The sequence below is a fragment of the Alexandromys fortis genome, unplaced genomic scaffold (assembly GCF_014885135.2).
Source record: "Alexandromys fortis isolate MF-2015 unplaced genomic scaffold, M_Fortis_MF-2015_v1.1 scaffold_3, whole genome shotgun sequence".
NCBI lineage: Eukaryota > Metazoa > Chordata > Mammalia > Rodentia > Cricetidae > Alexandromys > Alexandromys fortis.
Genome location: NW_026067909.1, coordinates 21,444,413 through 21,459,617, shown reverse-complemented (window position 1 = coordinate 21,459,617; position 15,205 = coordinate 21,444,413). Strand labels below are relative to the sequence as shown.

At 35.5% G+C, this 15,205-nt stretch overlaps 1 protein-coding gene across 1 annotated transcript; it reads right to left on the bottom strand.

Annotated features, from left to right (window-relative positions):
• Positions 1-7,279: 7,279 nt before the first annotated feature.
• Positions 7,280-8,206, bottom strand: LOC126498606 (olfactory receptor 5B3-like). Its single transcript, XM_050137394.1, has one exon. It carries the CDS (start codon positions 8,201-8,203, stop codon positions 7,280-7,282), a length of 924 nt encoding a protein of 307 aa, XP_049993351.1. The 5' UTR covers positions 8,204-8,206.
• Between the last annotated feature and the right edge of the window lie 6,999 nt (positions 8,207-15,205).

Sequence of the window (15,205 nt, the reverse complement as noted above, 5' to 3'; positions counted from 1 at the left end):
TCTCTTGGTGACAACTGCAGACTAACTCTTTCCTATTTCCAGAATTCTCTTGTTCTTATTGCCCCACCTCTACTTCTTGACTTGTTGCCCCAACCTATACTTCCTGCCTGGCTACTATCCAATAAGTATTTTATTAAACAAATACAAGAAACAAATCTTTACAGGATAAAATCATTGTCCCACAACACTTCACACTCCCCTTTAAAAAAAAAGAACTCTGAATCAAATCTCCTTTCGTTAACTTTCCTTCTGACCATTACCCATACAACTTGTAATTAACATTCTAAACAAAGAAAACATCCACAATCCATTTTTTGGAAATATTGACATAGTTATCCAGGATACTAACTGCTGGTTGGGGGCAGAGACCTAAAGAAAATTTATAATATTGTCATGTCCTGACTGGAAAATTCTGTGAGGCTTGATCATCTCAGCTAGCAGTCTTGAAACTGTTCTGAATGTAGAACTCAAAGGAAATTCCTGCAATGGTCCTCTGAAACTTTGGATCATTTGGGACATCTGCTTCTATCAGAGATTTCTCATGGGGTCTTTCTTAATCAAACCGGATTTTTTTAAACCTGGAATGAATCCGCAGCCTCTCATTTCCAGTGGAAACAAAAGCAAAACCTGCTCTTCAAAGTAACATACTTTTGACTTCAATTTTGAAGTCAAGGTATTTTCAAAATATATATGTTGGATTAATCTAGAGGCATTTATAATCAAATGTTATTTAGTAGCTCTTGCTCCTTCCTCAGTAGTCACACAATTCAAAGACAACACAATAATATACAGCATCCAGGCTCTCTGTGTATTTTCCATCTTTTTGTGGCAATCCAGTGAATACTGGATATGCCCTTGTTTCTTTTCCATATGCTCATAAAGCATAATACAAGGTGAGAGGAAGAATGCAAAAACTACTTTTTTATATACTTGAAACAGCAAGTTACTATATCCTAAGTTAAGTATTCTCTTGCTTAGGAAGGACATGCAGTGACTACACATTAGACCATGTATTCTGTAAGCAACCACTCCCTGTATCAAATCACAGCAGCGATGTAACTGGAGAGGGAGAGGAGGATAATAGAGAGGACTATGAAGGAAAGAGAGATAAATACTTTTAAAGATATTTGGCAGTAGCCCTGTCCTGGATTACACCAAAACCCCAGGTGACAGCACAGGCGAGACAGCCCTTAGGTCGTGAAAGCATGAGAGCTGACTTTGTCCTCCCCTTCTATGACTACTACATGAATTAGAAGGGAAAGCCCTACACTTTACCTGGGCAAAATGGTAGATCTGGTGATATGAGTGCAGAGTACCTGGATCTGAGGAACCAGAGAGCAGGAGAACTGGCTCCCCTCCTTGCTGTGGGCTGCATTGGGTGAGCTAGCTGAATCAATGCTGGAGAACTTGCCATGATCATAGCAATGATGGAAAGCTGGGGCGCTTAGCAACCCAGCCACAATGCAGGTCCAGAACCAGCTCTATGAATTGGCCCACTATGGCATTCACTGAATCTATGAACTGTTAGAGCATGTAAAAGTGACAAACCTACATATTCAAAAGAACTAGATCCCATGATACATGACAACAGAATATCCAAAAGAAGCCATAGAGAAAGTCTCTTATTGGTGGTATAGCAGAAACCAGAGGCCTCAAGTCAGACAAATGATTCAACTTTACTTGAAAGTAAGGATAAACACTTTCAGCTAAACTGTAAACTGTGTATCTCAACAAACCACAAAACAGCTTCCATGACAAGATGTTTCTCCCTTTTTGTTGTCCAAAATTGGGTAATATGTTAAATCAGAGTACATCATGTAAAATGCACAAAGAATCAATAAAAGTTAAAAAGTCAAACACTAAAGATTTACATCAAGAGTTTTCAACAGACAATCTCAATCCTTTGAGTCACATTATGCTTTTATATTTATTTCCTAATTCCTAAAAGAAACTAAGAATAGAATTTTGAATAAGTCAGAAACAATAAAAAAATTTCCATCATCAATCTAAAATAGAATAGGAGAAACTGGTGTCCCATTTAGATGAGAAAAATGTTGACCAAAAAGAGGAGAGCAGACAGGAAAAAGAATAAAGGAAATAAAGGAGAAGGAAGAAGGGAGCTGACAGTAGACATTTCTCCTTTACACAATTTAGTCTATTCAGTTCAGTGGTCAATAGATTGGATTATGGCTACTCATCTATATGAGGGTAGACTTCTACAATTTATCAAGATTATTCTGTTTGAAAAAAAATCATCTCACAAAAAAGCATCATGATGGCTAACTGGCCATCCAGTAAAACAGTCAATTCAATACACAAAATAACCTCTACATTAGCTATATTGTACTAAAAATTTATCATGTCCCTGTATCTGTCATTGGTAGACCTGCTTAAATTTGTTCATTTCATGAACTTCTCCACATATTTCTTTTACTCTTGTTGGCCATGTCAGAAAAGCAGCAGATGGCAATTGAGTTCAAGGCATCTGCAATCCAGAATGAAACTCTCTGATGGGTCAATCTTGGTTTAGCAAGGCTCTAAGAGCACAGACCACAAAATGATTTTTCTGTGCTTTACATGCTTGCTGCTGTGACCTTTCTCTGGCATCTGGCATGGTGTGAATGGATGTGGGGAGACCCCTACTGCCTGTAGTGTAGTGTGCTTATCTTATGGAAACATCCCAGTCTATTGTGCATTTTTACCTGTGATTATTATAATGATGATTCCTCCCTAAGCAGTACTGTCTAATTGATAAAAATAACCCTAGCTTATATAGAGCTTTGATGAATAAAAAATAGAAAGAAATGCCACACACGTAGGATCTATGAGTTTCACTTAAGAAACTGCATAGACTGTAGCTCGAGTCAATTAAGAAAAACAGTTGAGCTTGATCCTGATTGCTGATAGGATCCCTCCTCCCTCTCTCAGCTGACTTCTAGGAGCTCAGCCCAGTACTTGACTGATGATCATTGCACCTGCTTCCATGAGTAACTGAATAAAGGTTCTATGATGACAATTAGAGTAGTCAATAATTTGATTATAGAGTAAGGCCCATTCAGGCACCCTCTCCACTGTTGCTAGGAGTCTTAGCTGGGTCATCCTTGTGGATTCCAGGAAATTTCCCTAGCACCAGTTTTCTTCCTAAACCTATAATGGCTCCCTCTATCAAGATATCTCATTCATTGTTCCCCCCCTCCATTCCTCTCTAAACTTGGTCTTCTGTATCCCTCATGTTCCCATCCACCATTCTCTCCCTTCTTGCCCCATTCCCACATACTCAGGGGTGGGACAAGGACTTATATCAGGTGCATGAACTGAATTTTTTGGTGCCCATTTGCTATGGTGGTACACCTTGGTCAGCATTGATACCCGTCTGCCTCAACGTGGTATGCCAGACTTTGTTGACTCCCCAAAGGAGGCCTTATACCTCTGATGAGTGGATGGGGACAGGAAAGGGGGAGTGAGAGAGGGGTATCTAGGGAAACCTGGGGTTTGTTTGTAAAGAAAATAATCAAATAAAAATAAAAATTTAAAAAATAGAAACGATTGAGTTCCAGTAACAAGGCTGGCTCAAATCCCTTTATCCCTTGTTTTAATAATGTATTATTTTATTTCATTTTACATTCCAGTCAGTTTTCCTCTTACCCCTCCTCTACCCCATGCTTAGCCCCCACTCCCAGCCCACCTCTCATCCACTCCTCTCAATGGTTAAGTGCTCTAATAGGGCATCAACATAGTCTGGCACATTAAGTTAAGGCAGGACCAAGCCCTCCTCTGCATTAAGACTGAGTATGGCATCCTACCATAGGGAATGTGATCCAACAAGCTACCTCATGCACCAGGGGTAGATCCAGGTCCTACCACTAGGGGGGCCCTCATAGTTTGTACTTCACCACTGTCTCTTACATATGGAGGGCCTAGCTTAGTCCCATGGAGGCTCCACAGCTGTTGGTCTGTAGTTTGATTTTCAACAAACTTGGTTCAGCTGTCTCTGTAGATTTCTCCATTGTGATCTTAACCTCCTTTGCTCATATATTCTCTCCTCCCTCTTGTCAACTGGATTCCCAGAACTCAGCCTGGGGCTTGGTTGTAGTTCTCTGCATCTTGTTCCTTCAGTTATTGGATGAAGGTTCTTACCAAAAGTAATCTACAGATTCAATACAATCCCATCAAAATCCCCACACACTTCTTCACAAACCTTGAAATAATAATACTAAACTTTACATGGAAAAATCAAAAACAACAGAATATCTAAAGAAATCCTGCACAATAAATAAACTTTGTGGGGCATCATCATCCCTGACTTCAAACTCTATTATAGAGTAATAGTAATAAAAATGGCTTGGTGCTGTCATTAAAAACAGACACAAGGACCAAATGAACCAAACAGACGATCTACCATTTATTCACATAACTATGAACACCTGATTTTTGACAAGGAAACCAAAATAGTACAATGGAAAAAGGAAAACATCATTAACAAATGATGCTGGCATAACTGGATGCCAACATGTAAAAGATTGCAAATAGACTCATATCTATCATCATGCACAAGGAAGTCAGAAAATTTACTATGCAATATTGCCATAATTTTATTGTAGGAGCCCCGCTTCTCTAATACAAAGAAAAGTGGCAGAAGAAATACAAGTTGTGGATCAAGAGTCAAGTCAACATGAATTCTTTGAATTTCATTGCTCTGGGAAGAATTACTTACTTCCTAATTATTGGTAAAATAAGCATGGTACAATTACTTCTCTTATACAATAAGCATATCATTTCTGTAACTAGTAAAGCACCTACCCTTCTTATAGCACATTATTGTCTTATACGAAGCTAAAATTCAAAAGTCAAGCACTGATCAGTGAATCTGAGCAACATACATTATATTCCTATAGAAATTGTCTTAATGAAACTCTCATGATATCCTTCTTTTCTTTCTTATAACTGTTACTTTTATCCTTTAATAATCTCACTCATATATTATGCATTCTTGTTATTCTCACCATATTCTAATTATTTTCCTTCCACATTCTGTCCTCCAATAAATTTCTCACTCTCATGACCTCATGGACTCATTGAGTTTTATAATGACTATGTATGTGGCTTTTGGTTTGGAACTATCCATAGGTACCTGGTAGACCAATCCGTGTGTCCACAACTGAGGCTATGACTGTCTCTCCTCCAGAATCAAGCAATGGCCAATAGTTCTGGGATGTATAGAATCTTGCAAGCTTTCCCTCTAGCCATACTGACTTACAGAAGCCCAATTCAGTGCAATCAAGTTCAGGAAGTTGCAGCTGCACCATTGCAATGGCTGTGTCATATCCTGATGACAATTTGCAGCCATTTCACTATTTTCTGGCACTCACTTACTTTCCGTCACCTCCTCCTCTGTGATGCTCTCTGATCCTTTGATTGAGTTGCATGAATGCCCCCTTTATCACTGAAAACATAATGTTACTTATTCTTAACAAGTTGAGCAGCCAAGTGTTTCCTTTCTCACCACCATAGCAAAAAATATCCTCTTATTAAAGCTGAGAATAGCATTTTTATATGGTTAAAACTAAGGTATATAATTTTTCTACTGATATAAACATAAATATTTAGAAAGCATTTTGCCAGCACTTCCATTTAGCTAAGCAACAGTAGTAGGACCCTTGACCCCAATTCCCATGGTACAGGACTTCCTCAGTCATATTTTTTTTTCCTTTTTAGTGGCAGTAGTACTCATGAATTTCCTCTTATATACTAGGCTTCAAATACAGAGGACTGTTAGCTATTTCCATAACAGTCAATCTACTGTTGTGCTAATGATTCCAACTGTTCTGAGAGACTGGTATTGTAATTTATAAACTTCACACATGGGGGAAAACCATTGAAGACGTTTTCCTCTTAACAATCTGCATAAACCTTTTGGCACCTTCTGGAATTGTTAAATCTCAGTTCCAGGCTAATTTCTTAATAACTTGCAACAAATGTGAATGCTGCCTTCAGCTATAAGGTCTTATGAACTATTTACACTGAGTAACCAAGAGAAATTACAAGTCTCTGCATTGTTTTAAGGCCTCTACAGACTTATACACCAACATTTAACAAGTCAATATTTTACAGTCAACACTGAGATTTTTGTAACTCAATAGCCTTTAGGAGCAACACAAGATATCCTCCCACTTAAGTATCTTCTTTTTATCTTATATGCTTTCATTTGGTTATAAGCAATTAGATTTCCACACTTATCCAGGGGTATAACAGCAAATGTCTACAGATCGTTCTTAGGAATTATGCTGGTTTAGTACATTAGAGCTTGCAAGCTTTCTTCCAATAACAATTAACTGATTATCTAGGTTTATGTAGTTATACCAAAGAGCTCCACAAGAGCACAGAATGGAGTATAACAAAGATTAATTTATGTGGGAATAAGTTCACAGTAAGGGTGGCCATCTGCAGTCTTCTATGTGCAATGGGAAGTGGAACCGAATACATCTGCAAAAAATGCTACACATGTTTTTTTCTGCCTTTATAGGGTTACTATGCAATGTGATTCAGAGGCATCACCCCTGGGTACGATTCTTGGCTGTAGCTATGCTTAGGAAAATGAGAGGGTAAAGTAGAAGAAAGTGGGATAAATAACACTCGTTAACTAATTTAAAGAATGAGGTAGCTTCCTTTTCCATGACTTTTGACTCTATACAGGAGAACACTCAATGGATTAAATAACAATGAGAACTGATGTTGTTAAAACTAAGTCTGCTTGTTTCAAGTAGCTCTTTTTACAATATATCTTCATATTCTAGTCATTACATAAAATTTTAGCTATGGTCATCTGAATGTCCCTATGGGTTGAGCACAATTAAATGAACACAAAAGTAGACACATAACAAATCCATGCTACATTTCTGACCCCCAATTGTATGAGTTTTCACAATACATGCATGAGTATGTATTCTACTCAATGGGTTACTTTGTGTAATTTATTACATTGATGTGTTGATGTTACAGAAGGAGTGTTGAATAAAAATGAATGAATATGATAATAAAGTCAATTATTTTTTCATCAACTTGACATAATGTTATCTTAAACATTTTATTTGGGTTTCACTCTTACGAAAAAGTTGTTATGTTTTTGACAGCCAACACATTATTACTGAGGCAAAACTGTCACTTCAAGTTCTTGAATGCAGTGAAGGGTAGGTAAATGGGATTTGGTGTAAATGTTAAGATGAAAGGAATGAATTAAGAAGTTTTGTAACTGAAGACGTTAAAATCATAGCTATAAAGATTATTTTGATTTTAATACAATCTTTGTGAATGCACTCCTTACCTCCTTATTTCTTAAGCTGTAGACAAGAGGGTTCAACATAGGAATGACCATGGTGTAAAACACAGATGAAATTTTGTCTATGTCCATGGAGTGACTAGAGCTGGGCTGCACATACATGAATGTAACTGTCCCATAGAAAATGGAGACAGCTGTGAAATGGGAGGCACAAGTAGAGAGAGCTTTGCGATATCCTGTAGCAGAGTGCATCTGTAGTATATTTGTGAAAATGAACGTGTAGGATATTAAGATGAATATAAGAGCACAAAAGATATTGAGACTGGCTGCATAAATAAGAACTAGCTCATTGACACGTCTTTCAGAACAAGACACAGTCATAACTGCTAGAACATCACAGAAAAAATGGTGGACCACATTGGACTCACAGAAAGAGAGACTTAATGCATCCACAGTGCAGATGGAAGCAGTCAAGATACCACAGATATAACAGCCAATGATGAGACATGTACACACACTAGTTGTCATGTTGGTGGCATAGTGTAGGGGCTTACACACTGCTACATAGCGGTCATAGGCCATTGAGACTAAAAGGTAGTTCTCCACATTGGCAAATGTTGAAAAAAAGAACATCTGAGAGGCACAGGCATTGTAGGACATGATCTTGTCTCTTGTAAGGAATCCAGCTATGACCTTTGGAGTAATTGTGGAAAAGTAACAAAAGTCCACTAAGGACAAATTACTGAGAAAAATGTACATGGGTGTGTGAAGCCGAGAGTCCAAAAGAATCAACAGAAACATCCCCAGGTTTCCAACCAGGGTGATGGTGTAGATAAGAAGGAAGGTGGTGATGAGAGGAAGCTGCAGATGTGGGTTATCGGTGAGTCCCAACAAGATGAACCGTATCACTTCTGTTCTGTTCTCCATTGATGATATCATTTAACCAACAGAAGACCTTAAACAATATTTCAAAAATATAGGATAAGTGTCTGGAGAGATGGCTAAGCAGGTAGAAGCACTGATTTTCTGTTCCAATAGACTCAGCATATACATGGCAGCTCAGCTCACAACTATGTGTGCCTTCAGTACCAGGAGATCTAACATTGTCTTACAGCCTCCATAAGCGTGAGGCACACATTATGCACAGACATACATGGAAGTAAATCACTCATACACATAGGGTTAATTTTTAAGATTTTTTGCCAACACTAATTTATCTATGTGTTTTTATGTACATAAGTGCTCTGTCTTCATACACATAACAAGAGGTCAACCAACCCCATTATAGATGGTTGTGAAACACTATGTGGTTGCTGAAAATTGAACTCAGTAGCTAGTGCTCCTAACCTCTGAGCCATATCTCCAGACCTACGATTAATATTTCTTAAACTTTTAAGAATAGGGTAAATAAACGAATTGATATCTGTGGAATCTTAACTGATTTTCTATCAAAAATAAAAAGTACACATATTTGTTATCTACATGCAGACAGTTTTGCAACTGTTTAAGATTTTTTTTAAATATATCTATGTGCCAGTTCACATTTTCTGGCCTCTATTAAACTAAATTGTGTGTCTCTACCAAAAGCTACTATAGAATCAGCCTGTTCTCTGACAATAGCATAATGACTTTGATAATGTATTACATACAAGTAAATTTTGAGGCACACGAGATAGAAATTTTGTGCACATTTAAATAACATAATTAGAAGTTTCTGTTCTGGAGCTGGGCAAACTTTTCACTCATTGCAATCTAATGATATAAACTAATATATCTTAATTGCAATGAATAATTGTATTCTTTTGTTTAACCGCCGTGAACTGAGTGGTACAGTGTGTGGTAATTTCATCTTGGTCACAGTTATAACTGTTCTCATTAATGATCAAGCAAACGGGTAATCCCTAAATGTGAAATGTTTTTTACTGAATACTAGAAGGTTGTTAATGAACTAATGAGATTAAAGTGCATTTCAATTCTTTCCACTTATATTCTCATGATTTCAATACAGCACAACTAGTGCACTAATAAGGATATACCCAGAAACATGAAGTCATGATTAGCTCAAAGAAGGTTTTATCTTGAGTAAATATTGTTCAATATTTTATATACTAGATTTGTTGAGCTTAAAAGTATTTGAGGATCCTATTCAATCACATAAGCAGTTTGGAATGAAAATTATCATTAATTAAAACACAGAGAAACTAAAGTTCTTGAAAGATATAAATAACAGATCATCCAGACATCCTAAAAGGAACTTAACTCTTCTAAAAACCACATTGTCATCCATAAAATTAAGACAGTAATGAGGGTTATTGTGAAAATAAAGTAGTATACTGGCTGTTAAACATGCCTCACTACTAATCTTGTTGTCATTACTATGTGATAATAGCATGAAGAACGTTAGTTATCATTAAGTCTTGAAAATTCTCCATCCGAACTAGCATTTCTACATTTGGGGCCCCTGTGCCTGTGTCTTCTCATGAATCTTGGTTTGTTTTTATTCTAAATTTCAAAGTTTTCCATCTTATAACTCATTATTTGAGACAAAATATTTCTCTTTTCTAAATTTTAATTTTACTTTCTCAGCATATTATCCCACAACAATAACAGAGACTCTGGAAACCAAACTTCCAATTTCTGGGCTTCATGTTATTTCATAAATGTTCTTATAGTCTAAGGATACTTAAACTTTCTTGTTTTGCTTGGCATATTTGGAAGGATATCTACTCTGTTATTTCCTATAATCATTTTCTTGATATTTTGGGTCACTTTAATTATCTACATATACCATAGAAATATTTTAGTTGCTAATTTTACATCATATGATAATTCTCAGTGCTTGACATAATATTTACAAATGGAGTGTGTGCATAAATTGTAATTTGAAGTATTATTTCTTACTTTATTAGTAGGACAACTTAATATCTAATTATTTACATAGGAATCTCAATTTTTGAAGCAATATAAAAAAAACACTCAAAGTGCAGAAGTTAAGATTGCATCCAACAATGAGCCTGACCTCATGGCATAAGTGTTGAGATGTGGTTGAGAGAATATTCATTTATTTCTAAGGATACATCAGTGTAAAGAAAGATTATTTTGTCTTTCAGGTATGTTTGGGTCTTTTGTGATTTTTATATCTCCAAGTAAATCAAACATACAGTGAACAAAATAAAATTACAACAGCAAAATTACATTTCATATTCCTTCTAAGAAAAAAACTTATTATATGAATAATTAAATCTCTAGTAGTATTTTGACATCTTTGTCTAGATTCTACATTTCCAAATTGGTTTTATAAGAGTAACCTTTATATGTATATTATAACAGTAATCTGAACTGTTTTATCCCTCAAAACTTTTTTTAAACAACTGTTGTCAAGAAACTCAAAGTAACTATACACGGACCACTGCTTTTCTGGGAATTTTACTTCTCACTATTATGGTTATGCAATGTAGGTGACCAGTTTCTAGTAGGGATGTATTTTATATGGTATGGTCACTCTAAAACATTAAAAATCCACTATGCAATATTTCACAAATCCTCTTATAGGAGCATGCTAGAGAGTGATCAGTATTTTAGTCTTATCTAAAGAAAGATGGGAGGACAGAACTTCTGCACAGACCAAGTTCTGAATTCAGCATGCATTTCTCCCATTCCCTTGGAAGAGTCACTTACCTCCTTATTAGGAATACATACTACAAGAAACAAGACACGATTGTTCTCTCCCAGAGTTCACAGGTTGTATCTGTATATAAAAAACAGAAGTCTGTAAGGAAACCCATGAAGATTTTGCCAGATAATAGTTAATCAGTAGGATGCTTATCTTTGAATTTTTCCTCCCCTTACTTGAAGGCCCATAGCTGATTTTCAGGTTAGTTAAAAGGGCTGCATGTGTTAACAATGTCTACCATTTAGAAAATAAATAGCTTCTAATGGATAAAACTATGCAATATGTCCCTTGGTGTGCCACATTGGGATTTCAGAGGCCAGTGCATAGAGATGTAGAGAGAATTATAGACACGCACAGACCTCTGGAGAGGTCCCCCAGAGTGAATCTGAAGATCCTCATCCTGTCTTCTTAGGGAAGCGTAATTAACGGGCCTAGGAGACCAAACTGGTTTCTGTGTCTTAGAAGGTAACTTTTTAAAAAAAATGGATAAATAAAAACACAAAATCTGTACATATTAATTAGATACCATGCAATGTCTCTATACATGATGTATATTATAAAAGTTAAGAATACCGTTTCTTCATAATAAAAACTTTCAAAATTACCCTTCTAGCATTTATTTTACATTTCTTCTGGTCTTTCCAAAAACATAATACATTATTTTTATCTATAATAAACCTTGTGCCCAATAGTACATTGTTTGAATTTCTTTTGTGTCTGTGGTTATATCTCCCCTTTCATTTCTGATCTTGTTAATTTGTGTGTTCTCTCTCCTCCTTTGATTAGTTTGGATAGGGGTTTGTCAGTCTTGTTGATTTTCTCCAAGAACCAGCTTCTTGTTTCATTGTTTCTTTGGATTGTTTTTCTGTCTTTCTATTTTGTTGATTTCAGCACTCAGTTTGATTATTTCCAGTCTTCTACTCCTCCTGGGTGAATCTGCTTCTTTTTTTTTCTAGAGCTTTCAGGTGTGCTGTTAAGTCTCTAATGTGTGCTTTCTCTGTTTTCTTTATATGGGCACTTAGTGCTATGAACTTTCCTCTTAGCACTGCTTTCATAGTGTCCCATAGGTTTGAGTATGTTGTGTTTTTATTTTCATTTAATTCAAGGAAGACTTTAATTTCTTTCTTTATTTCTTCCTTGACCCAGGGGTGGTTCAGTAGTTGACTGTTAAGTTTCCATGAGAGTGTAGGCTTTGTGGGCTTAGAATTGTTGTTGAATTCTAACTTTATTCCATGGTGATGCAATAGTACACAGGTGGTTACTACAATTTCTTTGTATCTATGTATGTTTGCTTTGTTACCAATTATGTGATCAATTTTTGAGAAGGATCCATGAGATTCTGAGAAGGTATATTATTTTCTGTTTGAATGGAATGTTCTATAGATGCCTGTTAAGACCATTTGGTTCATTACATCTGTTAGTTCTCTTATTTCTCTGTTAAGTTTCTGTCTGGTTGACCTGTCCATTGGTGAGAGAGGAGTGTTGAAATCTCCTACTATTAGAGTGTGGCGTTTTATGGGTGCTTTGAATTCTTGTAATGTTTACTTTACATATGTGGGTGCTTTTATATTAGGAGCGTAGATATTTAGGATTGTGACTTCCTCCTGATAAATTGTTCCTGTTTTGAGTATAAAGTGTCTTTGTCTGTCTTTTCTGATTGAGTTTAGTTTGAAATCAATTTTGTTAGATATTAACACCTGCTTGTTTCTTTGGTCCAATTGATTGGAAAACCTTTTTCCAACCCTTTACTCTGAGGTAGTGTCTGTCTTTGAGTTTGAGGTGTGTTTCTTGTAAACAGAAGAATGTTGGAACCTGTGTTCGTATCCACTCTCTTAACCTGTGCTTTTTAATAGGTGAATTGATTCCATTGATATTAAGTGATATTAATGACCAGTGGTTGTTAACTCCAGTTTTTTTTTCTGGTGGTAGTGTTTGTGTGTTTCCCTTCTTTGAGTTGTGCTGGTGGAGGGTTGTCAGATCCTTGCGTTATTATCTTTGCTACATATGGCTTTAATTTCCCTACCTATCCTTATGATTTGAACGCCCCTTTAATTTGTTTTACCTGAGATAAGGTTTCATTCACTACAAGTTGAATATTTATTTCCTGAAGAAGGCCAATCTAAATGCAAAAAGTTGATATAGTTATTGTTTCATTTATGCCTGTATCTAGTAAAACTTTAATTACATTGCCATTTATTCAAATTTTTAGCTTTGGTTCTTGATAATTTATCAAAGTTTGCCAAAATACTTGTTCTATGTGTTTCTCCTAAGACTTTTTCTAATAGCAAAGGGTTACATTGTCTGTCTCTTGTCAATCAGAATTCATTAGTTCAGTGCTGGTTTTTGACATCCTTTATGCATATTCCAGAAGGATGGGACATTTTGTTTGAATTACCACCAGAGAAAACATTGTTTCTAGGAATGCCTTGCCTCCAATCCCTTTTCTGATGCCCTGGTTAATTTTGAGCACTGTATAATTTTGGCAAACATCTCTGACCTCTCTCTTGATTCTTTAACCCTGTTCCAAAGCTGTCATACAGCATACACCCATGATATGATCATCAAATATAATCTGTCTTTTCACAACAGCAAACTGGGCTTCACCAGAAGTTGTCTTGAGAAAATTTCTTACCCTAGCCCTACTTCATTGTTTTATGACTGCAATTTCCTCTCATCATGTTTTCTTCTGTATCTGAAGACTACAACTTACCTTATGGTTATTTCCTAAGTCTCAGAACACATAATTGAAAGAGTTACACTAGGCAAAGGTAATAATTAACTTGTTCACATAACTTTTCTGGAAGCTGCTAGAACTGCATCTATATAGCAAGTGTTGAAGCATAAACAATATAATATCCCTAGAAGATAGCAGAAGTTGGTGACATAATTAAGGTCTTAAAAGATGGATAGGTATGTAACACCTCTCATGTATTATTGAACTCATCCTATTAGCCTCTACAGAAACACAATGGCCCTTGGAATTTAACAAAGAATTGCTAGGCATGTTTACTCAGCGGTGTACTATTATGTGAGCTATAACTTCATTTTTCTAGCAATTACCACTGATTCTTGTACTTGCTTCACAGATATATTGATAACAAATTATTTGTTTCATTCTTGTCAAGGAATACTAGGAAAAGTTATTTTGATTTCTCCACTAAGCATTTACACTTGGGCGATTATGTTTCACAAAACTTCATCATTTTCCCAATGTAAAAAAAAATTGCACAGTTCTATTGCATTATGAAAGTTTGATAAATTAACTTGGTGATAAATATGAAAAAAACTTCAGTAGACTTATGAATAAGACACACACAATGCCATGTACAAGTGTAGAAATAAAGTAGAAAGTCAATTCAAGAAATTTTTAAAGGTCTTCAATCTCAATGCATTTTCTGGAAATACAATAGTATGGAGCATATTGACATAGTTCTTCCATTGTTAAGAATAAATTGTTGCATCTGTCCTTTCATTCAAAACAAAAGGTTCATAACACCTGTGTGTTCTTCAGATCGTGTGAGACAATATATTCTTTAAGTTTTTTTTTTATTGAGACCATTTATCTAATGATCTGAACTATTAAATTCTGAGTTAGAAGCAATAAGAGCAAATCACTCTATAGCAGAATATTCCAAACAACCTACAAAGCATCTTGTTGAATAACAGAAAAGAATATAAATTCATAAATGTATGCGCATTAAATTAACAAAATTAACTTCAGAAAAGATAAAAATACAGAAATCAAGTTAGTAATGAAAAACATTCAAATAAAAACAATTCCAGAGATAGGGAATATTAGTGCTAAATCCTCCCAATGTATAGCTCATAGTAATATCTGAATTGAAAGGAAAAGATAAGCTAATGATTTGCATTAGATTCTTAAGGCTGCTGCAGCAAAACACAGCAAACATGGAAACATCGTAGCTCACATCCTGAAAGGTATATTTTAATGTACATAACAAACGCAGTCAATTTGATAGTAAAGATTAACTATCACACTCTACCAGAAAGAGAAATAATTGAGTATATCAATAAAAGTAAAAAAAATGTTTGACAAATCACCTTAAAAATTAAAAATTATGCTTTTAAATATGATATTCCTTGATTCCCAGGACAAAATAATATCCAGATACATGAATAAGAACTCAGATCTTGAACTACTATGTTTAAAATACAACACAGTACATCAGAAGATCTGACAAGAATGAATTTTAACATTATATATCACAAAAAATGTAATGTTGTAACCATAATGA